This window comes from Neopsephotus bourkii, unplaced genomic scaffold (assembly GCF_033783945.1).
Source record: "Neopsephotus bourkii isolate Nb327-2 ecotype Australia unplaced genomic scaffold, CSIRO-AGI_Nbou_v1 NB_718, whole genome shotgun sequence".
Classification (NCBI taxonomy): Eukaryota; Metazoa; Chordata; class Aves; order Psittaciformes; family Psittacidae; genus Neopsephotus; species Neopsephotus bourkii.
Window position 1 is genome coordinate 1,374,170 of NW_026901217.1, and position 26,084 is coordinate 1,400,253.

The following is a 26,084-nucleotide window of genomic DNA, read 5'->3' on the forward strand; positions in this document are numbered from 1 at the left end:
TTATATTATCTTTGTGAGATTCAGTTCAACTTACGCTAAGCTTGAAAATTTCCACCCCTTTAAAACCTTAGGAATGCAAAGTGCAAGTATTGTGGGGCAAAGATGTTCTCTTGATACATATTGGTACCATAACAACATTCAAATCCTGAAAGAGAAGTGTGGCTTTTCCCATAGTACAACCAAGGAAAGCCACACTCCTCACACACAAGGATTCTGCTGCAGCTGCATTTGTATTCCTCTTTCCTAAGGCACTCTGCCAACCAGAATTTTTTCCATCTTTGTATTTACTCCACCCCACCATTAATAAATATTACCTGAGGATGATTAGAGATTGATGGTAGAATAAAAGGGGCAAGGTTATATTCACAAGTACCAAGAGCACTAGAAAACTTCAGATCATAAAAGTGACCAGCCATGCTTGGCTGGATACAGAAAGTGTTATTTCTACCTCCTAACTTAAATACAAATAATAAAAGAACCATATATTCCAACACTATTCATAAAATAAATTATCTTTACAAATAAAATATCTGTGTGACTGATGAGGTCATTCTTTGCTAAAGATATGCCACTGGAGCTCTCTTCCAAGAGATGCTTCAGGAGCCTGAGGTTATGCTTCCTGCTAAACACAGTACTGTACTTGTTTTTGAGCAAGAAAAAGGTTCCCATTTAAAACAACTTGAAAGAAATGGGCTTTAACAGAGACAGATGGAGAAAGAATGTTGTCTCCTCTGCAGTTGGCTATAAAGAAATCACTTCAAATTTAAATTTTTCTTTTCTTTCCAGAGGTAGGAATGAGAAGAAAGATCTCTTTATATTTGAAAAAGGCTCCACTGAAAATCGTATCATTTTGTAGAACTGTTTCCCAAGGAGTATTGCCTGTGAATCTCACAATTTTTAAGTGTAGGAACTTTCTTAACCATTACTACAGAACTGGAATTTCTTACAGGTCAAAACCCTAATGCATTATATTTAAGACAGCTGTGGAAATATGTAAACATAAAACCTGAAAGGGTTTCAAATATGCTGCATGAAGGGTGTCAAAATGTTTCAAAGCCCTTAAATAATACAGGACCTTAAGTCTGATTTTCAGAAATGCTTTTGAAATTTTGCTACACAAAAGATGCATCTGCACATTCTTTATGTCCTTAACATCTTTGGGGAACCAGTTATTCTGTATGGATGTTTAAATAGTCATGGTAGCAATTAAGACTGAGCAGAGAAAGTGCTACAGTGGAGCAAACTAGTGAGCCTGTACTCTACTACTGTGTTTCAAAGACAAATGCAAGAAACCGTGTAATGTACCATTAACAAGCTGTATGCCAAAATGGGTGGGTGGGGGAGAATATAAACCCAGTCAGCTAGTTAGGGACTTCTATAACATTAGGTATGAGCACTTATTTTTCTTTAAAATTATTTTTATTCTACCTAATATTACTTTGAATGGTCCCATTGTGCATAGAAAAATCTTTGTAAAACCCTACTAGAACATGGGCTTCATTGGTATCTTAGAAGCCACAAGTTCAACTAGTCAATTTTTTCCCTCAATTTCTTATGATGTTGAAACAGCAAGAATGCCCAATTTCTCTTGTCTTTTTCTGTCACTATTTTCCACACCTCCATCATACCCCATCTTCAGACTTCAAAGACTATGCTTTTCTCCCCATAGGATTATCAGTCTAGGATTTTAATATTTGACAGTATAATCAGTGCATCAGCTGCAGTATCAGCTATTTGCATATAATTGGGGGTTTAATACTGATGTCAGCATAATGAACAATGTTATTTTCTATTCTATTTCTATCTCATACAATTTTGCTTTGGTTTGTTTAGATTCTAGCTGGACACTTAGCCATGGTTTCTCTGAGCTCTCCACAAAACTTTTAAAATCTTCGTCCTGCAAATTTCAAGCTTAGGAACGTATGGCAGTAGTTCAGGTTATTTACTTGAGAATAAAAAATTTTGTATTTGTCACTAATTAACTTAATTTGCCATGATGCTTCCATTCAATTACTTGTTTAGATCTCTTAGGAGATCCTGATGCTCTTTTCAAAACTTACCCCTGTGCAATCAAACCTACAGCAGAGACAAAACATGGTACCTCTACCATGAGCCTATATCCTTGTGATGATCCTATCAGTCTCTAGCTGCTGAACTCAGACAGCAAATAAGTGGCCCATATGATGATATTACAGCTAAATTAAAAACAAAAAACCTCTAAACAATTAACATCTAAAATGCATTGGAAGTCTTATCAACAGTTAGAGCATGCTCAGGTTAAAATACTTAAGTATTTTACACACTTAACACTACAGAAGGAACACTACAGTTGCTACTTTGTTAAGGAAGATAATGCTGTGCTTTTGCAAATAAAAAAGGCTGGATATCCAAAATAATTTGTAGACATTGACAGAAAAAATTTGCATTATTTTAAGACTTGATACCAAGAAGCCCAGGAAAAAACAGTATCAGAAATATTCTGTCAACTGAACTACAATTTCCTTCATACATGCATTTCACAGAAGCACCCGCAGAATGGCTGAGGCTGGAAGGGACCTCTGGGGTGTACCTGGCCTGACACCTGTGCTCAAGCAGGACCACCTAGAGTCAGTCGTTCAGGACCATGTCCAGACAGTTTCTGAATATCTCCAAGGATGGAGACTCCACAACCTCTCTGGGCAACTTGTGCCAATAGTGAAAGAGTTTTTCCTGATGTTCAGGTGCTTCACTAAGCATCCAGAATGCATAATCCAAATATGATTTCATGACAATATGGAAATTAAATATTTGCTGTGTCAAACTGAACTCATAGACAGAGGCAATACATTTGTGAAATTACTATGCATGCCATAATGTGTGTGACATAAAACCTGCCGTTCAGATTACTCTTCCCAGGATACAAACAGACATATAAATCAGCAAGAAAAGCAAAATGACACCATCAGGTTCTGGACTGAATTATATGACTATTTGTGCTCGCTGAAGAAATTGCACACAATCGGTAGATTTTAGCATGTCTAATAATGATATTATCCAGAGATATATGCTGCCTGTGATAAGGTCTTCAGGAAGTTTGTTTGCCAGGTTTATGTTTTAAGAACTCTCAAGGACTGTTATCTCATCTTGTAGACCTCTGAAGGCAGTTATACGAAAGAACAGAAAATCACACTGTACTGTTCTTTAACGTAACATGTTATGCCTACATTTCCTGGTGTTTTTGAGAAAAAAAGCAATCCTCTTAGAACTGATTTCTCCCACTGATAGTACAATAAAAGACACTCAGGCCTGTAATAACAACCCCAAAGCCTTTCTTATTGACCCCAACTTTTAACTGTTTGGTTCATTATTTTTTTTCAGGCCTTTAGTCCCTGAAGAATGCAAAAGAACAGCTCAGCCTGCACAGATACTGACATCTGAATGCTCCAGGCATTGTCGGAACGGGCACTGTACTCCCACAGGAAAATGCTGCTGCAATCAAGGCTGGGAAGGAGAATTCTGCAGAACTGGTGTGTATACAGATTCATAGCAATAAGTGAAAAAAAACCCATAATATGGTATAAATTGTTTTTAATTATTTGCTGAGAGAAATTTTCAATGTATGTCACTGACCATCAGTTCTAAGGCAATGACAAAGTAGTACCGATTTCATGAGCTGTAGGAGAACTGTAAGTTTGGATGAGTGCAACAGTTAAAACATTTAATGCAGTGTGAACCATTATAGAATGCAATTAATAGCATACATATGACAGACAAAAGTATTATTTTTTTTCACCAAGAATGTCCAATGAAAGGAAATGCAATCAATACATGTTCCCTGTTTGGACACTAAGCTTTCACCTGCAGTATTATCATTGTCAGTGGCATATAGGAGTCCCTTGTCAGGAAAGGTGAGAAATCAGACGTTCAGGTCACTATTGCATATTTTGCACTTTGCTAAGGTAATGTAAATACTTAATTTTGGTACATCCTTACTTCTGATACTACAGAATAAAATCTCTCTAGCTTGTTAATGAGAATTCTGTGTAGAAGTTATCACAAAGCAGCTAATAACCAGAACATTACTGTAATCTGTTATTAATCACAGTATATTAAGTCCTATCTTGTTGCCATAGTGTAACTTTTAAAAGTCACTTACTTGAAAAAGTGACTGTAATCAAACTAGGTGTTGGATATGACACCAAAGGGGTGAGACGAATGAACGTGCAGTGCCAAAGCTGTCCTATCGCTGTCTCACAGAACCCGTGGTTATGTCTGAGTGGTATAATTCTGGCCTATGCAGGTCTTCCAGAGCAAGCCTGGGTACCAGAAGGTACTATTAGTGCACTATTGTGGTCTTCTGACTGAGCGTGTTTGCCCAGTGAGTTTATGCCAATACCTATACAAAGAGATAAGGTTAACATAGTGGCAGTAGAACTCAAGTGTAAAAGAATTACAGAGTAAGAGTGTAAATTTCAGCAATCTCCTGGTTTCTAGTGATGAGCAGGAGTGACTTTGGAATTAAATTAAATGAAATTAATTAAATCACTCATGATATACCATACTGGCAACATTCATGAGTTGATCATCATGCAACTGTGCAACAAAAGAAATAGATGAGGTAATCTGATCAAATAGTGCAACTTTGGTTGTCCTCACTCATCGGTCAGAGGTTTCCTGCATTTAGAGAATGAGGCTCATTCTACAGCCCCTGTTCAAGTGGAACTTAAAAGTAAAAAAGATCTCCAGTGTGGCCATAAATGGGTCTTGAATAATCTGGCTTGTTTAAAAAATTACAGCTCTATGTTAGATGATTTAATAAACGCAATGTACAAGAAAGCTACAGAAAATACATAGACTGTATCCCACGCAACACTTACAGGGATGGGGCAGCCACATCTTTTCTGGGCAACTTGTCCCAGTGTTTCACCACTCTCACAGTAAAGAATTTCTTCCTAATGTCTAATCTCTAAAAATCTCTAAAATCTAAAATCTCTAAAAAATCTCTAAAACTACTCTGGTTCTTTTCTTCCTAAAGGAAATTCAGTTCTGCTGCACACATAAGTTATTCAAGAGCCAAAGGAATGTACTTCTGTGGTCAATTGTAGTCTGCTCTGCAACGGACAGCATGTAGTGCAGAACTCTCTGTGTGTACAAAGGAGCTGACCTGAGATTTAGTACTTGTTAGACTGGAGATGGTCAGGTACTAAAGCATCTCAGCAATTTCAGGGCTTCTTGTGTTGCTAGCATAAGAAATGGGATAAGTTAGACAACCACTGTTTAAAGATCAAGATGTGCTGCATGTCTTTTTTTTTTAATGATATAACATCTGGAGCCCAAAGCCTTTTGAGCTGGGTCTTCCATGCACTCCAAAATCAAGCATGAATATAGGAATTGGACTTTTTCAAAAATCTATTTGAGTTTCACAGTCTATCCTGGGTGACGTCCTCTCAGACATACAAAATTACTTCCTCCCCCTAACAGTCTAAACTTTAAAAAATACGCTTTCAAAGCTGGTAATATTTCATCCTTTTCAGTCTGTTTTTTAATTTATATGCTTTATCACTTTAAGTTTAGAAAGGCATTAATGAATATGTACTGTATATTTTTGGTTTGTGGTGCTCCAAACAAACTAGAAAATCACTGTTTTTTACCCACAGCAAAATGTGACCCAGCCTGTCGACATGGAGGTGTCTGTGTAAGGCCTAATAAATGCTTATGTAAAAAAGGCTATCTCGGCCCCCAGTGCGAACAAGTGGATAGAAACATCCGAAGAGTGACAAGGGCAGGTATTCTTGATCAGATCCTAGACATGACATCCTATTTGCTGGATCTAACCAGCTATATTGTATAGTTTCTGGGACTATTTGGAAACTACACTTTCAACGGGCATTTGTTTTGAATCCTGTCATTTCTAAAAGACTCTTGTCCTGCAACAAATACCGGTGATTTGATTTACTTTATTAATTTAAGTATAATATCCACAAATGTGCAGGTAAATTCTTTGCGTATGTGTCAGTATTTCTGTACGTCTCCCCAGACGTACCGACTGCCAATATGTGTGCACATACACAGGCACGCACTATCACAAATGCGGTTTTAAGGCTAGTGGAATTTTTTTTAATATTTATTTCTTCATGAGGAATAGTTTACGAAGTAATTCCACTGTAAATCACATTTCTGTCAAAGGACTTTTCGTGGTGTCTTAATGGATTCTCTGACATCCCAGAAATCTCATGTCTGTACCTATCTGATTATGGCGATGAGAGAGCAGTTTTCAAACACCGCTGTGTAAGCTGCTGCTTAATAAAATCCAGTTGTAACGGTTTCTAAGGTGAACTGAACTCCATCATGAGACAATATTTGAGAACTCCTTAATGCATTCCTATCGAGGCAATTCATTGTAAGACTGTAACCTTCACCTTCATCAATGTAACTCTATTACAGAATGTTACGCATTTCTTTATCTAGCATAGATGCAAAAATCTGGTTATCGCAGCTTAATATCAAGATTGTTTCAAGTGTTTAATAATTAAATTATATTCGCATATTTCAAAACCAGTCATCCTAGAAGGTCTGCTTTTTATCATATATTTTATTTAACGATGGGCACTGGGTTCATGTTACATATTTATATTATTTTATTTTATTTTTATAATATAGACATCACCTAGATGAGACAGCTTTACCATATCCTGTAAAATACTAAAGTTACATTTTTCACCAACTTAATTGGAAAGACGGGGAAAGAAAGAGCAATCACACTCTTTAATGTGTTGTGGATCTAATCTAGAAATGTACCCTTGCGTCAACTTGTATTCATTTACGACGGATGGAAAAAACAACTGCCAACCAATCATAATAAAATTCCAGCATATGTTAAAAGTGTTCATAAAGTGATTCCCACCGTAACAGGCCAGGCCAGACTATACACAAGTAGACTGCTGCCGATTTCACGTTGAATGGAACATCCCTGGATGAGAGCTCACATGAGCACATTTTGGCTGTGTAAGATGTCACTTGTACAAAACGTATAATGATTCTCACCAAATGCAGTTTTAAATGTAAATGTTACTTGAAGAGCTAACGTGAAATTGAGTCTTTGTAAATGTATCAATAAATACAGGCACATGCTATAGTCAGGTTTTCTAAAGTATTCCCAGACTAAGTAGATGTATCTTCAGAATTGGTGCCCTCTTTATCTTCAGCTCTAGGGCATTACTGGCAGTCTCTTTGCTCACTACTTACCAACTAACAGATTTTCTTTGCACCACCTGGCTGTTACAAAATCATGCCTATGAAAAGAAAGCAGAGTAGCCCCAGTGTGCACATCCTATGGTTCTCATAAGCAGCTGCTCATTTGTCCATGATTTACAACACTTTAGGCAATAAGATCTAAAAGGCTTTAGCCATATTACTCTCCGGTAGTAAAGTTACCTCTCTAGAGCAGTGACATGCCATGCATTTTCCTTACAGAAAGTTGTCAGTCTTCATTTAGCACATATTAAATCTTAAAGTACAGCATAACAGAAAGTTGCATTTCCCTGTCTTAGGCATTCCAGCTCAGAAGAACAGAAAATTACATTTGCCTTCCATATATGTTTGCCTGGGTTTTGAGTGACCTCATGCCAAATGGAAATTGGTCGAGAAATCTTGGTTAAGTGCTCAGCGAACAATGGCCTGCATTAAAAAGTGCATGCATAATTTTGCACAATGTAGATTCAACTGACAGTCCATTGAAAGACATCTTGGGATTAAATGAGCATGAAGACCAAATTGCCCTCTCACCCCAGAAAAGGGTGGTCCCTTATAGTCACATGAACACTTCATTGGCTAAGCAGTGTGACCAATCTTAAAATGAACCCCACGGTAGCATCTGTAGGTTAATAGCAGCTCTTTGTCTCCGCTGCTTTCGGCCTTTAGTCTTTTCCCTGAATTCCATCACAAAAAGTTTTACAATTAAAAAATGTCCTGACAACCATTTTTGTAAATTGACCTTAGCATCTAATCTTTCCTTATTCAGTGTGGGTGACAAAAATGTGAACTTCTCATGAATGAGCCAGCTGTCTAAATCTGTCACATAGCACAGTTTTATTACACTCTTCATAATCGGCAAAGCAAGAAAGTCACTGAAGTATTTTAGCAACGTTTAAATATCTGACAGAGATAATATCTTTAACACTTTCTTTAATGAAATACATTTTAAAATAAACCCAACTTTACCTCCACTGTGACGCATTATTTTCAACAGCTGGGGAGATGTGATAGTTCTTTTCTCACTGGTTAGTTCCTAGAGACTTGAAAAGATCCCCAGGAATATATATGCCATAGTCATGTAGAGAAGGGATAACCATGATGTTATAGATTTGATCTTAATAATAAGGACAATTTAGTTTACTAGTGAAATCAGAAAATAGGACTCCAGTAAAAGCTAAGAATTAAATCCATGTGTCATTTAAATCAATGGGAAAACACTCGTATAGGTTGTGCCGCACTCAGAAAATAGCTTTTAAGCAAAATACTTTGGCTTATTAAAAAAAAAAAAAAAAAAGAATTTATGTTTGAGTCATTCCACCAAAGCTTCAAACCTAAGAAGTAATCTAAGTGAAGATTAGAGGGAGAGGGGAGACAGATACTTTGTGGAAAGTGTTTTGCTTCATTTTTAAATCATCTTTTAAATCATGTGAAAGCAAGCCTCTGCAGTAAGCCCACATGGGTACATAGGAAGTCCCAGTGGAAAAGAAGTATTCTCAAAAAAAAAGACACAAAAACTCCTAGCTGCTTATTTATCAAAAGAAATTACACTATTAAAAAGAGTGAGCAAACCCCAGGCCCAGCCACCCAAGATGCTGATATAAAAAGGGCAACTGCAGTAATTGCCCTGAGAATTGGCATACAAAACAAAAAAAAAAAGGGTCTGTAGAAAGCCTGTTGCCAGTTAGGTCATTCTGCAGCCATTCTCACACAGCCTCCGAGAGTGTCCCAGAATAAAACTGAGCTTATAAATGAAACTAGATAAATGAGGCAATTAGATAAGGGCCTCCAGAAGGGACTTTATGTATGTGTTCAAGTTGTCTCTGTCTCTCTCTCCCCTAATCTTTTATTCCATTCATTTCTTCCTTTATTCAGAAATACTGCCTCTCTGTTCCCAACACATTGTACATTTCAAGCATTCTTTGAGGCTTTTTACTGTTAAAAGAGAACAAACATACCTGTTGCAAGAAACATAACTCTATTGCTGATGCCTGCTAGTTTTCAACTCTCATTTTATTATTCTGAGACATAAAACCTTCATCCTTCTCTTTTTAAATGCCACTGATCAGAAAGAAGGCATACTATTCGAATATAAGAAATGTTTTTACCCCATAATTAAGTAGGGAGACAAAAATCAGCTCCAAATTGTTTCACTCCATTTCAGAAAAACAGTAAACTCATTTTTCTAATGTGTCCAATAAGAAATACTAACTCAAACTGCTCCCCCTCAAGGAAATAAGTCCCTTCCGTTAACAGTCACGGACACAGACACAAGCCCTTTGTACCTTTAAATCCTCACAGGTTATTATATTTCATGCAAACAAAGTACAAGTTAGGTATAAATAACTATCACCAACATGGCACCTCTGCTTATCTCCTTCCTTCATTCACTTCCCCACATTTCGGCTTTGCAGCTCCTTCCTTTTTAAAACCATAGCAAATGTCTATAATCCCTGGTTACTGCAGGTGATGCTTATTAATTTTGAAACTGCCTAATACATTTGTGCATCAAATAGGCTTCCCAGCAGGCTGGGTTTTTTTCCTCCTGATCATTCCACAGAGCTTTGTTATTTTATAGTGACTTCTAAGACTGTACCTTAGTGTGGACATTTACAGATCAGGAGTTTACAGCCTCAAGCAGCTCTGCCTCAGGATGCTCAGCTCATACTAAAGCTGAAAGAAGGGAGAAAGCACTTGGTCACTATACAGTCACTATGCTGATCAGAAAGTTACCAATTTCAATCCAATAATCAGATGCCTGAAGCAAAAAGCAGAACAATATTCCTAGGATGATAAAATATTGCTTTTCAGTATACACTTTCTCTAATTTAGGGTTAGAAACAAGGCCATTTCAGGTATAAATATGCAAAATGGAAATTCTGAAAACACTTATGAACAAGCAATTTTTCACAGGTGTAAAGTCCCATTAAGGTAAAAATAAATATTTGTACATGTAATTTTACTTGCATTTATAAAATAGACAGTTATAAGATTCAAGCCATAAGGAAAAGACAAATCCAAGGACATCCTGCTCTGCTTGTTTTCCTTAATTACGCAAATCCTTTAAAAGACATTAATGCATTTTAATTTACTATCCTGATACACAGATATACTAAATTTAACTGTGTATCAGTTTAATTAGGAATTATACCATTTGATCTTCTGTCCAACTTTAAAAAGTGATCTTTGTCGCAGAAAAAACAAAAAGTCATGAATTAAATAAAAACTAATTTTTCCCATTTACAATGTTAGAATTGACCAACATTTTATTTTTGTCATTAAAAAAAACAAACAAACAAACAAAACCACCAGGAAAAAGCCCACAAACATAAGAATCTCATCAGAAGAGCAACCAAAGCTTTAAATTTATTCTAACCCAAACTTGCAGAAAGTATGTACTAAGTAATCTGGATTCTGGCTACAAAAAAATCTGATAAACATTTCCATAAGTAGTTTCAGGGCAGATGTTGTAGAAACATTGAGAAAAGTTAAGCCTGTTTTGCTAAAATGTTCATTGTTTTCAACAGCAGAGTATTTCAGTGGAATAAGACACGTGTACTTTTTAGGGTATAGGTGTAAGACAGCAGAAGCCACCTGAAAGCTTAGTACAGGATTACTTTAATCTTTGACGGCCTGACTCCAAGTCCATTGATGTCAACTGAAAATCTCCTCTTGACTTCATTAGTTATAGGATTAAGTCCTTAAAAGATATCCACTCTAGTTGGCAGAAGATCTCAACTTCAGACATCAGTACACACATGACCTCTCTGGGTCTGCATCTGCAGTCATTAGACACGCCAAGGGTTTCTGGAATAAGACTGCAGATTCAGCCCTGCATAAAGCCTTACTGAGTATATCCTACTTAAAGATGTACAGAGCATATCCAAACCTCTTGGGTTGCCTTATAGTACTGCCAACAGTTATACAAGGGGTCTATTAACTCAGCCAGGCTTCTTGATACTTGTTCAATATTGAGGAATTAGCTTACATTTTTCTCTTTCACACATATATATGCTTATTTCAAATATGTAAGCATATGCTACTAAGCAGTAAATTAAAATACCAAGTCAGTTGTCCCATTTTCTGAAATAGCCATAGTAAGATGGCACCCAAAATTGCCCCCAGAAATTCTCACAAGCATTCACAGAAGGGTTCCCGCAACTGTTCTGAGTCCAGTATCACAAAGGCTGATTTCAGCAGCTAGGCACATTTTCAAAATCTTTCTTCCTGTATTTAATAAGGATTGTGTAACATTTCAATCAAGACTATATCCTAATCCAAAAATGTTGTTGTCACCCTTCCTAATAAGACTAGTAAGACTGAAACCCACGAGACTCCTCAGTAGTAAAATGACAGGCAAAAGTAATCATGGGGTGAGACATGAGCAAGCATTCTATAGACCCACATTAGGCAAAGGGATATCTGCTTGCCTTTGCACTCATTGATTTCAGTTATGAGTCTGCACATAGAATTTGTTGTGCTATAAAATGCACAAAACCAGATCTTAGGACAGCAATTAATTCTGCATAGACTTGACTGGGCAAGTTGATTAATCAGATGCTATGACTAATGCCTTATCTGGGAAAAGACAAACATTACTGTTTTATAGCACTGCACAAGCAGTTCAACCGACAGACACATCAACCTTTTTCCTTCAGTTCACTCATGAGTTTATTAATAGTTACTAATTTGGTCTATGTATTAGCAAAGGACTATCATGCTGTCCCATAACCCAAAGAAAACTCCCATGGGCTTCTGCAAAAATTTTTTTCTTGACATTACACTGATTTAAAAGCCAAGTGACACACCTGCCTACTGGAGCTCTCTACTGAAAACACATCACTCGAGAGATCATTTCACACTATAGGAATTCACCAGAAAATAATATTCTGTGTTATACACATTTAATGTATGTCATTACCTGTTGCCTACTGTACCCACACAGTCCAAAATGTCAGAAAGAATGTGCACAAACAGCAAGCTGCATTCTTGGAGGACAGTTTTAGTTCCACTGATAAACAACTTTCCATCTGTTATAAGTAATCAATAGGGTCCCATGTATCCTGTATAGTTAAGTTCCTTTTACACTCTGTAAGATTTTCCCATTTATTTTCATTTTGCAACAAAAACAAAAGCAAAAAGTGGAAAAAAAAAAAAGCTGAAATTCCCAGGAAATTAAAGAAAGAAGGCACCAGTTAAAGCACGTGAATATGTAGTGGCTGTATTCACCATATTCTTCGGTGAAAAAAAGGCAAAGAGCTGGCTGTTTTGGATGGGGCTTTTTTGTGGTTTTGTTGTGTTTTTTTAATGTAGGATGTATTTTGCTGTAGGACAAAAAGGTGGTTTGCATCACAAGGCAGTAACAAAGATGTCTTACTTTCTGAACGTTCCTAGGAGAAGCAGCTAAAAGGAACATGTTCTAGGCAGAGTCACAACTGGTGAACAGAATTAACTTACTTCCTACCAAGATATACTGAGATCAGAAACCATCTGGTATTAAGTCACCAGATGTATCTTCTTGTGGTCTTCATTAATACCAGAAGCAGTAACCCTACCCTGTGAATTATCCAGAAATGTCATTAGCTGTCACCCACAAAATATACTGCAGAATTAAAACTTTTTCCCTTTTGAGAAATTTGAGAATTTCCCTTTGAGAACGATTACATTGTAATGGGGGCCAAGCAGAAAAGGAAAAGGAAGCAACAGATTCTCTCACTTAAGAACATTACTGTTGTGATATTCCTCTGATCAATAATTTTATGTTATAGTAGCTGTCACGTACTGTATGTACATTTGAAATATCAGAAAATAGCTTAGAAAATATCATTCAAACTACGTTTAAGTATCTTCTATAACCTGTATTATACTACTAAGCATATACAGGCACCAATCTAGCAGAGCACTGGAGCACACAAGTAATTTTAAGCATATGAGCCTCACCAAAGTCATGTGCTTAATGTTATTAATATAAGTGCTTTCCTAGTTTGAGACCTAGGAAGGACAGAAGATGACAGAAGATCTTCTTGGACAGAAGATCAAATGGTATAATTCCTAATTAAACTGATACACAGTCTTTGCAAGTCTACCTACGTAGACTACACATGCTATATGTGTATTTCTTTTTAGGGAGACATGGCTGAAGTTCACAATGAGAGAATTCAGGGCCTGTCACAAATTCTATATAACCTGAAATAATTGCATCTTTGTGCCTCCACTTTCCATCTGAAAATTAGTGAAGTCAATCCTTGTAAAGCGCTTTGAGCTCTTCAAATGAAAAGTGCTATAAAAACTACAAATTATTATTATATTATTGAAGACCATGTATGTATACACACTATTATGTAATATATAATATATGTATAATGCATATAAATTCTAACAAATGTATTTGTGTAATATCTGAAAATGGAACAGTTGTACCTGGAAGTGATAAATGCATAGAGTTGGATTTATTGTTAATCTGTGGATTTAATGATTTTTTTAGACAAAGGGATGTTTAAGTGTATAATTGCTTTTCTTAATTTAATATATTTATGTAAATGCATGCCTGAAGTTCTGGATAGATAGCTATTCTGTGTCCCTTAAGCTAATAAAATATATTAAACTTTATCTTGCTATATAAGGTTCACCTGCTGCTTGAATTTTTTTAAAATGTTTTTGTTATGACTAAATTCATAATTTAAAAATCATGACATTTTAATCGGCTCTTTGATCTTTGCAGTCAAAGCAAAAAGCCAACGTTTTGTATGTTCTTTGAAATGTACGCTACTTTTATTTATATAAATTCTAAGATGCTTTCATAAAATGTGACTGAACACTGCTATTATTTTTGGAACGGGAAGTTTGAAATGGGGTTTCCTGTTTGCTTCTGCATAAGTGAGAGTGACAATTAAGATCTCCACATCGAAAAGATACCTGGTTCATAGCAAGCAATACAGGACTGCACTACAGCTTGAACAAGGGAATTTCATATACAGGCATTTCAAGTATAAATAGCTTGGAGAATCAGTTTGGTAGCAATGGGAGAAACATCGGGGGTCATTTCTTTGGTTTATTTAATATCATCAGAGAAGCACATCATCAAATCAACATACGTTAAATTCAGATGTACGTTTGCCCGTGATTTAAGTAAGGGCCATAAAAAAAAGGAGGTAGCATGGAATTCTTTCCATTTCTCTCCATCTTAAGTAACAAGGTTCTGCTCCATGGAAATCAACACCTAGCCATATACATAGGAGCAGGGCCAACTCAATACATCAACTCACTATGGATTTTAATGCAAAAAAGCATTTAATCATGACACATAAATGCAAACTACACTTGCAGCTTCCATCTGTGAGAGTAAAAGCCAGTTTGGACAGGGAGTCCTAAACAGCCAAGGGCTTCTTCACAAACTAAGTTTACCTTAGTGGTTTTGAAATGCTGTTGAATTAGTCTTGCACATTTAACTAAAGTGTTTAGCCTGTCCTGTGTTTATTTTTTAGACTAAAGAAAGAAGAATCACTGACGCAACAATATTAATGCTATCTCTACCTTTCAGATCTAAACCAGAATAATCTTGAAATTTTCATGAAATTGTTTTTCCATTTTTCAGCTAGTTATTCCATTAGTGATATGGGCTGGTGGCCAGCCAGATGACTAGGATCCAAGGAAAATCTGAACTTCACCCAAATTGAGGATATTTAGAAACTGTATTTTACTTTGCTTTTCAATAAATATAGCAAACGCAGGAATGTTCTTTTAAATACATTTTCTTCAAAATTCTCATTTGAGGAAGAGCTCAGAACAAGAAAACAACTTGAAGAGCAAATAAAATGAAGACATCAATGAGGACTGTTTTAATTTTTTAGTGAGACCTATATATTCATGAAAGTAGACGCTCTGTGAGGTATAGTACATAATTACAATAAATACAGTGCAGCATGTGGCTCTGATGACACTATGAGTCATTGAGTTTGTTCTTGTAATTTATTGAGAAATTATGAAAACCCACTGACATATTTATAAGCCTTGGAATTAACAGTTACCTCTCATTTATTTTACAACACGTAAGGCATGAATTTTACTTAAAGTATTATATATGCTCAGCTCTGTACAGCAAGACTGTAATTCTACCTAAAGCATCTAATGGCATCCTAAACCCGAGGAGCCAAATTCTGCTCTGTCTTCTGTTTAATTAGAGGAGGTACCCTTGGCCTCTTGAATGAGGCTCGTGTGGTTTCTCCAAGTCATCAGAATTTTCAAAAGGAATTCAAAGACTAAATGCAATTCCGGAGCTTTTTATTTTAGTATTATACTTATTTAGCTTCAGTATCTAACCACCTTTCACAGAATGTATACTTCAGATAAGCTTCTGTCCTTTTATAGTTTTTTCTATTTCCACGTATAGCTATTGTTTAAGTCTTTCGTCCTTTATTTGTATAGAGATGCTGTGTCCCCATTCCATTGCCCTGAATTTACTACATATTTACACGTTTTAAACAAGATTGACTATGGCACAAGTACTTTTTTTCTATTTTATCAAAAACACTAAGAAAGGGATCAGCCTCGGGTTTAACTCTAAATTAAAAATGCACCGCAAGTAAGTAGAGTAGAATCTTTTAAATGCCAAAGAATCATTTTGGTCTGTGTGGTTGTATTTATTTATTTTGAGGGAAAGGATTGGTTTGAGTCATATTTGATGACATGTCTACAGATGACATACATCTCTGGCAGAATTGGACAAAGTGGGACATAGCTTTGGTTTTGAAAACCTCACTGAACAGTGGCTTTCTTGTTTGCTTGGTTTGGGGTGGCTTCGGGGTTTTTTTAGTTTGGTGGAGTTTTTTAGCGTTTGGGTTGCTGCTTTTTTTTTCTCCTTCAAAGCTAGGATTCCTGGATTTTGCCTGAATTCCAAGCTTTTGGCCTGAAACAGTTGAATGAATGGTTCTTATACTGGTTCAGCATTCAATATTTAAAATCTATCATTTATTCCTTAGGCTATTGCCTCATTCTTCTCCAACTGTTGCTTACCTTTCATTAGTACAAATTCAGTGATATCAGTGTTGTTGGGAGGTGAATTAGGTTGTGTTAAGCAGATGCTTTTCCTTCTCACTTATTTTGTATCACTTTAAATAACTTACACTCAGAAGTGTTTGTTGAATTATTCTACAATGAAACCAGTGTCATACTAGCAGAGTTTACTCCAGTCACACGCACAGTATTTACATGCTTCGTCTTTCACTATGTACATTTGATTACTCAGAGATGGACTGACTGAGGGTGGGAATGGAGGAGTAATGTGCTGGTCCTCCATTAGGTCAAGGGGGATATTCTCCCTTCAGTATTAGAAAATTGAAGTTCAGTAATACATATGCGAGCTATTTTCACTTCACAGAAGAGGAACATACAAGTGAATCAAAAGGCTGCATTTGGTTCAGGAGTTTTATAAAGAAGAGATCCAAACTCTCATACAGTGGAATTAGTGCTTTCCTGGTCAGATGAATGGAACAGGTGCAGACAAAGCTTTCAGGTCTTTAAACTACACCAGCCCAAATAAATTACAGCTATGGAGCATGTTTAGCAATTTCAAGTGAACATTAGAAATGCAATGCCCATGGTGCAGATAAAGTGCTTATGAAAAAGGTGCATGCAACATCTGTACTGGCACAGAACGCCTGTTCTAAAGTAATAGCTGCAAAATGCCTCCTATAAAGCATAAGACTGTTAGTACAGCTGCAGCTTTTAATAGCTATTGAATTTCTTGATCAGGGGGGCAGATCCCAAGCAAGGGAAATGGGCAAGTGAAACTATAAACTGCTATTTTACACCTATGAATGTAATATCAAATAAACATGGTTGAACCCACTTTTATTTTTTCAAGAAATTTATCCCTAGAGAGCTTCATGCTAGATCTTACCTAGCAAGCCATCAAAAGGCACTTATGTCAGCCTAACCCTGAGCTCTCTGAGAGTCTAACTGTACAGACTACATATACCTGTTGCTTATTATATCTGTAACAGAAACCTGCAGTTACACACATGCACGTAATACCTCATGCATTATTTGTGTGCTTATTCAAAGCTATTTGGTTCTAGATCAATGCAAACAAGGAATGAAAAGGTACACAACAGATCAGGCAGTTCTTAAGCCAGTTATGCAAGAGAAAAATTATAGTGAAGTGACTGAATTGCAGACACTTGAGTATGGGTAACTGGATCCAACCAGTGAACTAATTACCACGTTAGCTCATTAAAATTATTCCAAAGAATACAGCTGTCTGAGTTTTCTTCTTTAAATACCTTAGTAGTAAGATGAATGTGTGTCTAAGAGGCCTCCTGTGAATTACTAGAGTCATATTTACTTTGCATTTACAATTACAGCTTTTTGTCTATGCCAGAACTTCTATGGTATTATCAGATATTCAGTATGCAGATAAACTGCTGCTTAAATATTTTCTAGACTTATTATCTCGCAAATTCTTCACTTCCTTCATTAGCCTGGAAATAAAAATACATCACATAATACTCAGGTAGCAGGGATTGCTGAGACTGCAGTTCGACCTGCTATGGAATTCACCTGAAATTACCCCAGATAGAGCACTCTGAACATCCTTCCTTTAATGTCTGTCATACACAGATTGGACTGGGTTTTTTTGTTTTGTTCAAGAACACTTTTTCTTCCAAGAACATAGAAGGTTCAAACTACATGGTGTTGACGTCTACCCAAAGCACATCCTAGCTACGTAAAACTTTTCCAAGTCACAGACAACAATCCCACCTACCCAGTACTTTCCAGTACTACTTAAATTTCCTGGCACCTTAACTCACTACATACCTTTTAATCTGGCTAGATATTCTTCTGGCTGGCATACGTCCTCAGAATTATCTGAACAATATGAAGATAGATATTTATCTCCTAAAAGCAATCCAGGATAAGACATACGACTGCCAAAGCTTACTTGAGACCTTGGAGAATCCTGAAAAGTTAGTCATAGTCAGCTCCTCAATTAACTTCGTGGGTGGTGGTGCCAGTGTAATGGTAAGAACACTATTACAATTCAGAAAAAGGTGGATCTAACTCTTCTGGTTACTTCCCAAGAAAACGCTTTGACTGCAGTCCTCCTAGTTAAATCCAAGCTATGATACAACCAGAAATGTTAAAAATCAGTGGGTCAAAAGAAGAGAAAAAAGAACAGAGTTAGAATCTTGTGGCCTAGAAAGCTCACTTGAAAGTGGGAAGACCCACTAAATTAGCTCTGCCTAGCAATTTAGTTATACACACTCCAGGACTCAGGACCCAGTGCTCCAGTTTTTCCTCCTTCCATGTGAGTCAGAGTACCTTTTCGGCCTCTATGCCATGCTTTTCTGACTGCTCCATTTTCATCAGGCATCACTGAGAATGCGTCCTGCACTTCACTTACCCCTCACTGTGGCAGAGCACCTCTGAAATCTCCAGGAAGTTTTATAAAATAATTTAGGAACAAGACCCAAAGTATTTCTTCAGACGGAATAATCACAATTTTTTTAATTAGTTCTATTCTACAAAGGATAGAATCCTCAGTTCATGTCACAGGCACTGATTTACAAGGAAGAGAAAACTAAACAGAAGCAGCACAAAGCTATCACACAAATTGCTGAGAAAACAGCTCCAGCATGAAAATTACCACCCGAGAACTTATTTCTTTTAGGTTTCAGGTTGTTTTTGTGTTTTTTTTCCAAAATCTGCCTGCCAAAAAAGATCACAGAGTAAATCCAGATCTGTTGATGTCCACAGGAGCTCTGCCTGTAATTTCAGTGGTGCCAGCCTATCAACCCCCAGAGAGATTAAAGTCTGATGCAGTTTAAGACAGTCTTTAGGAAGGCAAGTTCAGGCAGCAGTGGGCTTCAGTGAAGCATGTGCCTACCATTGAGAGTGTCAAGCTTCACCTCCCTGACAAATGAATACCCCTATGAAAAGCTCGAAACAAAACATGTCAGATTATGACATTGAGACATTAAAACCCACAAGATTCAGTGAATCCTTTCATAGAATCACAGAATGGTTTGGGTTGGAAGGAATCTTCATCATCTAGTGCCAATCCCCCTGCCATGGGCAAGGGCACCTAGACCAGGTTGCTTAACACCACATCTAACCTGGCATGCACCTTCTGGAAAAGTAACAGGAAGTGATGAAGTGTTTGCGGCCTTACAAAAGTAAATTAATGAGAAGACATGTCTTTGCTGAAGTTTTTGGTGATTACTGAGCTGGTCAGAAATCTGGAAGATAGCTTTTAGTCAGCTTGAGCGTGAGCAGCAATCTAGTAGTGGCATCAGGAAGTCTAGCGAAGCAAAGAAACATCTCGGTTTTCTTTGAAACAGGCTTTTCAGAGCCCGTGAAGCTCTGCATGAGCATTTTTAACTGCAACCAGTCTCCTCAAGTGCTTATTGACACTTCATTCAGAAATCTGTACTATGTGCAGCAGTCACTATTAACTGCAGTACAGCCACAGCCGAAGACCCGTCTTCAGTATCAGTACTGGCTCAAGTAAAACCTTCCACAGGTCAGAAAATGATTACTCAAATTAACAGGGATTAACAAAAAATTAACATTAAACCTTTTATAAACAGTGAACCACACAAATCAGATTCCTTCCTCTGCCTATTTTGAAAGCTAGATGCTCAGAAAGAGCTTTCTAGTAATTATCTGTAATGGGATTATTAGCACATTTATTAAATACACTACAGCAATACCTCACTTGAATCCAGCTGGATCAACACATTAAGTCTAAGAATGTATCTGCAGAAGGTACTCATATGTATCAAAAATTCTTCAAATCAATAGAGATGGAAACCTGTGGGAGGTGCTTTCCAAATTAAAAGGTGACAAAACACGTTGCAGAAGATGATACCTATAACATCCCATTCAAATGGCCATTATTACATCACAGGTATGAAGCGGAAGATTATATCACAGGAACTTTTTCTATCATAAAAAAATTAAGTATCAGACTGATTTTTTCCATTTGCTTTATTAAAGAATGACCATAAGAATTTCCAAGCAATATTCAGGGGAATATTTTAACAACAGGAATGGAATAAAACTCTGAGAAATGAAAATAGAACCTGATTTTTAAAATCATTTGCACGCAAAACTGATGTTTCAACAACCTTGAAAGTCTGGCTTTTATTTCCTGATCCTGCAAAATGCTGTAATCGCCAGCTTTAGGAGTATAAGCAGTTGGAATGTACACATAGCATCTGCTTATGGATTTAAAAGTGCCACATATATATCATTTTCAGAATCACATCTTAGCAACAGAAAGCTTCTTTTCACTCTTGATTTCCTAGTGTGATATGGTAATCCCTCCAGTGTTCAAGATAAGAGATGGAACTTTAAAAGTTAGTACTAAGTGTGTTTACATTTTTTTAGACTTACTGGTTGCTTACAGTAATTTTTTCTTCCTCTTTCTTGATTAGTACATATCCAAATGCCTCAGCAGCTCAAACATAAATGTTAATAAATAAGCTAAAATCTGAGAATCTCAGGAGTGGTGAAGTGCATGCTTTCACCTCTCCTCCTTTTAAAAGTGTCAAATGCTTCCTGACATGCTTAGGTCCATGGAAATGGAACATATTTTCTCATTACGTTAATTAATGGGTCTGCTTGGGTGGTATAATTCAGTATAAATTTCCTTTAGTATTCTGTCATACCTAAAAAGGATCTTATTTTTGTGATGTCTTTAAGTTTTTATGACTTCTACTCTGTTTAGTCTGTGTGTAATCCTTCTTTTGAAACCTAATGTCCTAGAAAATCTGCAGGTTTTTCTCAAAACTGGCACACTCTCTAGTTCATAGTCATTTCTTTTTCTTGCCTTCTTAGAACTCCATGCAAGTCCTTAAGGTGTAGTTCACAGCTCAGGGAACTTATGATTACATCGTCAATGTAAACTAAAGCACTGCGATATATTAAAACTGACAAGACGCTGTTCATTAATCTCTGAACTATGGCCAGGTGTGATGTAATGAAGAGAGGTTTCCAACTCTGAGAAGCCGAACACAGCTCCTAGCTCAGCTTGATGGTGGCTTTCTTTACCTCATCTGCGAGAAGGACTGCCTGGGTGGGGACTCTCACAGGGAGCGTAATTCCAGAAAAATGTGGTTTGGGGAAAATGAGACAGGGTAATCCCTTGCCATGCCAAGGTTTCTCAAAGAGCTCAGCTTCTGCTTTCCTTTCATTTCCAGGTTAGAACACTAACTTGGTCATGCTGCTGTGAACCACAACTTCCCAAGGAAATAGTTTGATGGGCTGGAGGTACATTTTTATGCATGAAAAAGAGGAGCATTTTAAGTACTGGAGTCTCAACTCGTGGAGAAAGCAACAGCAGGCTCAGAATACAGAAAAGCAAGCGCTGAAATTTACACGTTACATCTTGATGAAAACAAAGCTTTAATTTTGTTGTGACAGTTTCGTTGTTTGCTGTTTTTTTAAATAGCTGTACTGTTTCAACACAAAAAAAGGGCAAAATCAGAAGAGATCAAATATAAGGAAAAGCTCAAACTTCAAAATAAACTAATAAATGTCATTGCCTAATTTTACTTCATTGACAGTGTGTGGGGGATATTGGATGCAAATATTCCTGTATTTTACTTGCAGAAGTGATTTAGAGAAAATAATAATGAAGCAGATACTGATGAACAGACCCAGAAAGCAAATTGTGCTTTTAACAAGAAACCAGATTCTCAGAATTCTATTAGAATCATAGAATCATAGAATAGTTAGGGTTGGAAAGGACCTGAAGATCATCAAGTTCCAAATCCCCTGCCATGGGCAGGGACACCTCGCTCTAAACCATATCACCCAAGGCCTCGTCCAACCTGGCCTTGAACACTGCCAGGGATGGAGCATTCACAACCTCCCTGGACAACCTATTCCAGTGCCTCACCACCCTAACAGGAAAGAATTTCCTCCTTATATCCAATCTAAACTTCCCCTGTTTAAGTTTTAACCCATTACCCCTTGTCCTATCACTACAGTCCCTAATGAAGAGTCCATCCCCGCCATCCCTATAGCCCCCTTCAGATACTGGATGGCTGCTATGAGGTCTCCACGCAGCCTTCTCTCCTCCAGGCTGAACAGCACCAACTTTCTCAGCCTGTCTTCATACGGGAGGTGCTCCAGTCCCCTGATCATCCTTGTGGCCCTCCTCTGGACTTGTTCCAACAGTTCCATGTCCTTTTTATGTTGAGGACACCAGAACTGTACACAATACTCCAAGTGAGGTCTCACAAGAGCAGAGTAGAGGGGCAGGATCACCTCCTTTATTCATCCATTAGATCAGAAATTTCTCTTATTGGCTGTATTATCTGCCAGAAGTAACTTTGAATATGATGCCAAATAGGTATTGCACTGATCTGTTGGTTGATTATTTTTAACTATATATCCCTTATTTAACTACATTAATTGAATTAAATGTATAAAAATTATTAAATTACTTCCAATAGTAAGCTTGAAGATATCTTGAGTATTACTTTGCACTCATTCACAAATAGACACAAAAAAATAGTGATGTACATCAAATAAAACATCCCTTAAATAAGAATTCACTCAGCAATGGTCAAGGTAGTGTTGAGACTTCCTGACTTAATATTACATTCTTCCCCAAAGTTAACATTACATCCATTCTCGACCAATTCCTCAACAGTATGGCCATTAAGACTACCCTGTCTCTCTTCTATTGCTCCCTTGTACTTGGCTACCAAAAAAGTTCTGGGCCAACCTTGATATTCTAAAATTAAATATTCACACTCATAATTTGTATCTTTATATTACCCTCCACTCACCGTTGCAGATAACTTTGAAAGGGTAATTAATTCTCTGCATATATAATACATATTAGTTATATCTTAGAGAAAAGGAACTGAAAAGAAAGCTGACACAGCAAATTTGAACCTGATTTTCACTGCTGAGTGTTCTAGCCCCTGAAAACATGTCATTTCTGTTACTGGAAGATTACGAATACAGATTCTGAATCACAACCTCTGCGTCTGAAAAATATACACTAAAATGGTACTCAATAGAGAAAAAAACCATGACTGGCATTATCCAGTAACATTTTCTTCGTCTGTGTTATTTTAATCATTACTCTATACTCAAGTATATATACTCACAGATAGATTTTGTGGTACAACCCTTCTTTATCTGAAAAGAATCCATTTCCTCTGCAGAAACTTGTCCCGCTCCACTCTGCAGGCTCCCCAGAGCACAGCTGCATGACTTACGGAAAAAGGTTTGAGGTATTTATAAATTTGTGCTTGTACACTTCAGTAATCTTCACAATAAGTTTAATATGAAACCTCAGGTGAACCAGAAGGCTTTTCTAAACATCTGTGGAAGTTTGTCACACCTATGTCCACAAACTATTTGCCTGTTAAAATATCCAAAACCTGTCATGGCTTTAAAAAAAACCCTAGCTTCTACTGAAACAGAATCCTTCTCTAAACAGAGTGGGAGGTTAACCAGTTTCATTCTATCTGCTTCTATTCTTTGATTTTTATCTTTTAATATTAATATTGTTAAGACCACCCAACAGCTAACCTGTTTAACAAAACTTACTCCCAGTTATCTGATTAACAATTGCAGTGAGGTATAACTTCCTAAAAAGACGCATGCATTTTAAGGCAATTATTTAATTACATTCTTATATCATGGATCATGATATTTGACTTTTTAAGATAAATACAACAAAACAGTGGATATCAGTTCATGCTTAAGATAGTGTGACACTTTGGCACTGAGACTGAGTTCAAAAAGATACTTAATACCCAGCAGTTCCATTCAAATTAATTTGTAAATAGTAAACCACAAATTTCTTGCCTTTAGAAGTAGTTAAAAAAAATCATCCTCATTTCTAAAATTTGAAAACTTCACTTGATGTGATGAAAACAACAATTCCTATGCCGTATACAAGATTTACTGAATTATCTAAAGCTGAAGGAGTACAAGAGGACTATTTGTGGTGGACTTGGTAGTGTTAGGTTAACAGTCAAACCTAAGGGCCATTTTCAACCTAAACGATTCTGTGATTCTGTTTTTTAAAGTGCTGAGGGGAAAAAAAAAAACAAGAACAAGCATTGTACCTCTCCACCCTAAATTGCGCATGCTATCCATTCCAAACAAATTCCAAAGGAGAAAAGCTAAAATGGAGCATTGCTAAAGTTCTGTGGAGCCACAGAAGTTTGTAAAGAAAAGGGGTTCACACCGAAGATCAGATATTAAAATAGCTGGCATTTTAATTTGGATAGTGTCCTACAGTCTAAAGAGTACAAGCACATTCTAAATGCATTACTGCTCTGAAAATGAAGCCTCCATTGCACAGGAGGAAAGAAAGGATTATAACATTTGCTCCCAGAACAAAATTTATGACTTGTAAAAGCATGCAACATATGCTATACATCGATTAAAGAAAAGATTTTCCATACAATTTTATAGATGTATTGACACCACCATGACACCAAGTCTCCTAAAATGTGCCAGCTAGTGGAGCATATCAGTGAGTTCTACAATGCAGAAGGAATCAGCTCTGTACCAGTGTAGGCTTTGTCACCTAGTAAAGTCTTCTACTAACTTTCCAGCTCTCATCTGGAAGAATAGCTTTACATTTACCATTTCTCACATTGCATATCACCCATTCTCCTTAGCCCACCCTGAAAACTTTGCTTTGCTTAAGATTTGGACTTCTAAAATACCTAATATTCATGACTAAAAACATGACCCTAAAACAAAACCAAAAGTAATTGAGCACAGAAAATGTGTAAACATGTAAAATTAAATGCAGCACTTTCTCTGCTCTCTTGCTAAGAAAGGAATCTTCATGAGATGTTATTCCAATATAGGTATTATTGATTTCTGCCACCACCCCCAACCAACAGCAGCGTACAATTGAAAAAAGAGTTATTCACTGCTAAGCAACAGGACAGACACACACATAACTCATACGCCTTTGGAAACAGCCGGGAAAACTAATCTGGAGAGTGAAAAAGAGAGACAAGACCAAATAACATCCAATTTCAGCTCTGTAGAAAGAGTAACTTCTGAGTATAAAGTATACTTCAATATGCAATTTACCAATGGATTACTCATTTTTCACAAAACAAAGCCCCAGCATTTCAGATAGTACTAGCTAATCAATCCTATAAATCTACATCGCAAACCAAATCGAATTCACCTTTCATCAAAAAGAATTGTTTTTTCCTTGAATTTTAATACCATATCACATGGATTCTTTTAATCTCATAACTGCAGAGTGGATTTTTTATAAAGTGTAATTGTATTAAATTAAAGGAATAGACCAGCATAGAGGGCATACAGGAATAAACAAAAATTACACGACCCCCAAATATGCAAATTATGAGCGGTATACAATACATGTAAGATGTTCATAGACCCTAAAAGACTCTGAAAGTTGTGAGCCCTTGCCTCTTTAATAACTTCAGCAGAACTTAAGGGTACTAAAATTAACTGATGGTGAGGTGTATTTCACCACACATTCTTCTTTGCATAAAATTTTCTTAGCTTAAGTATCTGTATTTGGTGTAATGGAAGGTACAGAACACAATAAATTAAGAAATTTCAATAGAAGTAACAAAAAAAGTCCAGAGAAATATAAAATAGTTACATACTGAGGTTCTCACAGCTGTACACTGTGCATTTTTAACAGGATCCATATAGACCTTAGAATAGCCGCTTACAGATCATTTTTCCCCCCTCCTATTCAAAATAAGCTGTAAGTAAAAACAAGAGAAGTGCAAAGGAAGCAAAGAAAGCAAAGGAAGAAGCAGTGAAGAGGCAAAGGTACATAATCTACCCTCTACAAAGCACTGCATGAAACCACTTGG

General features: G+C 36.7%; 2 protein-coding genes across 3 annotated transcripts in view; one reads left to right on the forward strand and one right to left on the reverse strand.

The window, feature by feature from the left end:
- HHIP (hedgehog interacting protein) overlaps nucleotides 1-6,537 on the forward strand; it is a 72,255-nt gene extending 65,718 nt beyond the window's left edge. The window contains exons 12-13 of the mRNA XM_061354156.1: nucleotides 3,358-3,506; nucleotides 5,637-6,537. Coding sequence (XP_061210140.1) covers nucleotides 3,358-3,506; nucleotides 5,637-5,830 — 343 coding nt within the window. The 3' untranslated portion in view covers nucleotides 5,831-6,537. The remainder of the gene's footprint in view (nucleotides 1-3,357; nucleotides 3,507-5,636) is intronic.
- The window catches only part of ANAPC10 (anaphase promoting complex subunit 10), a 108,271-nt gene that overhangs the window by 11,264 nt on the left and 70,923 nt on the right, over nucleotides 1-26,084 (reverse strand). The window lies entirely within an intron of this gene.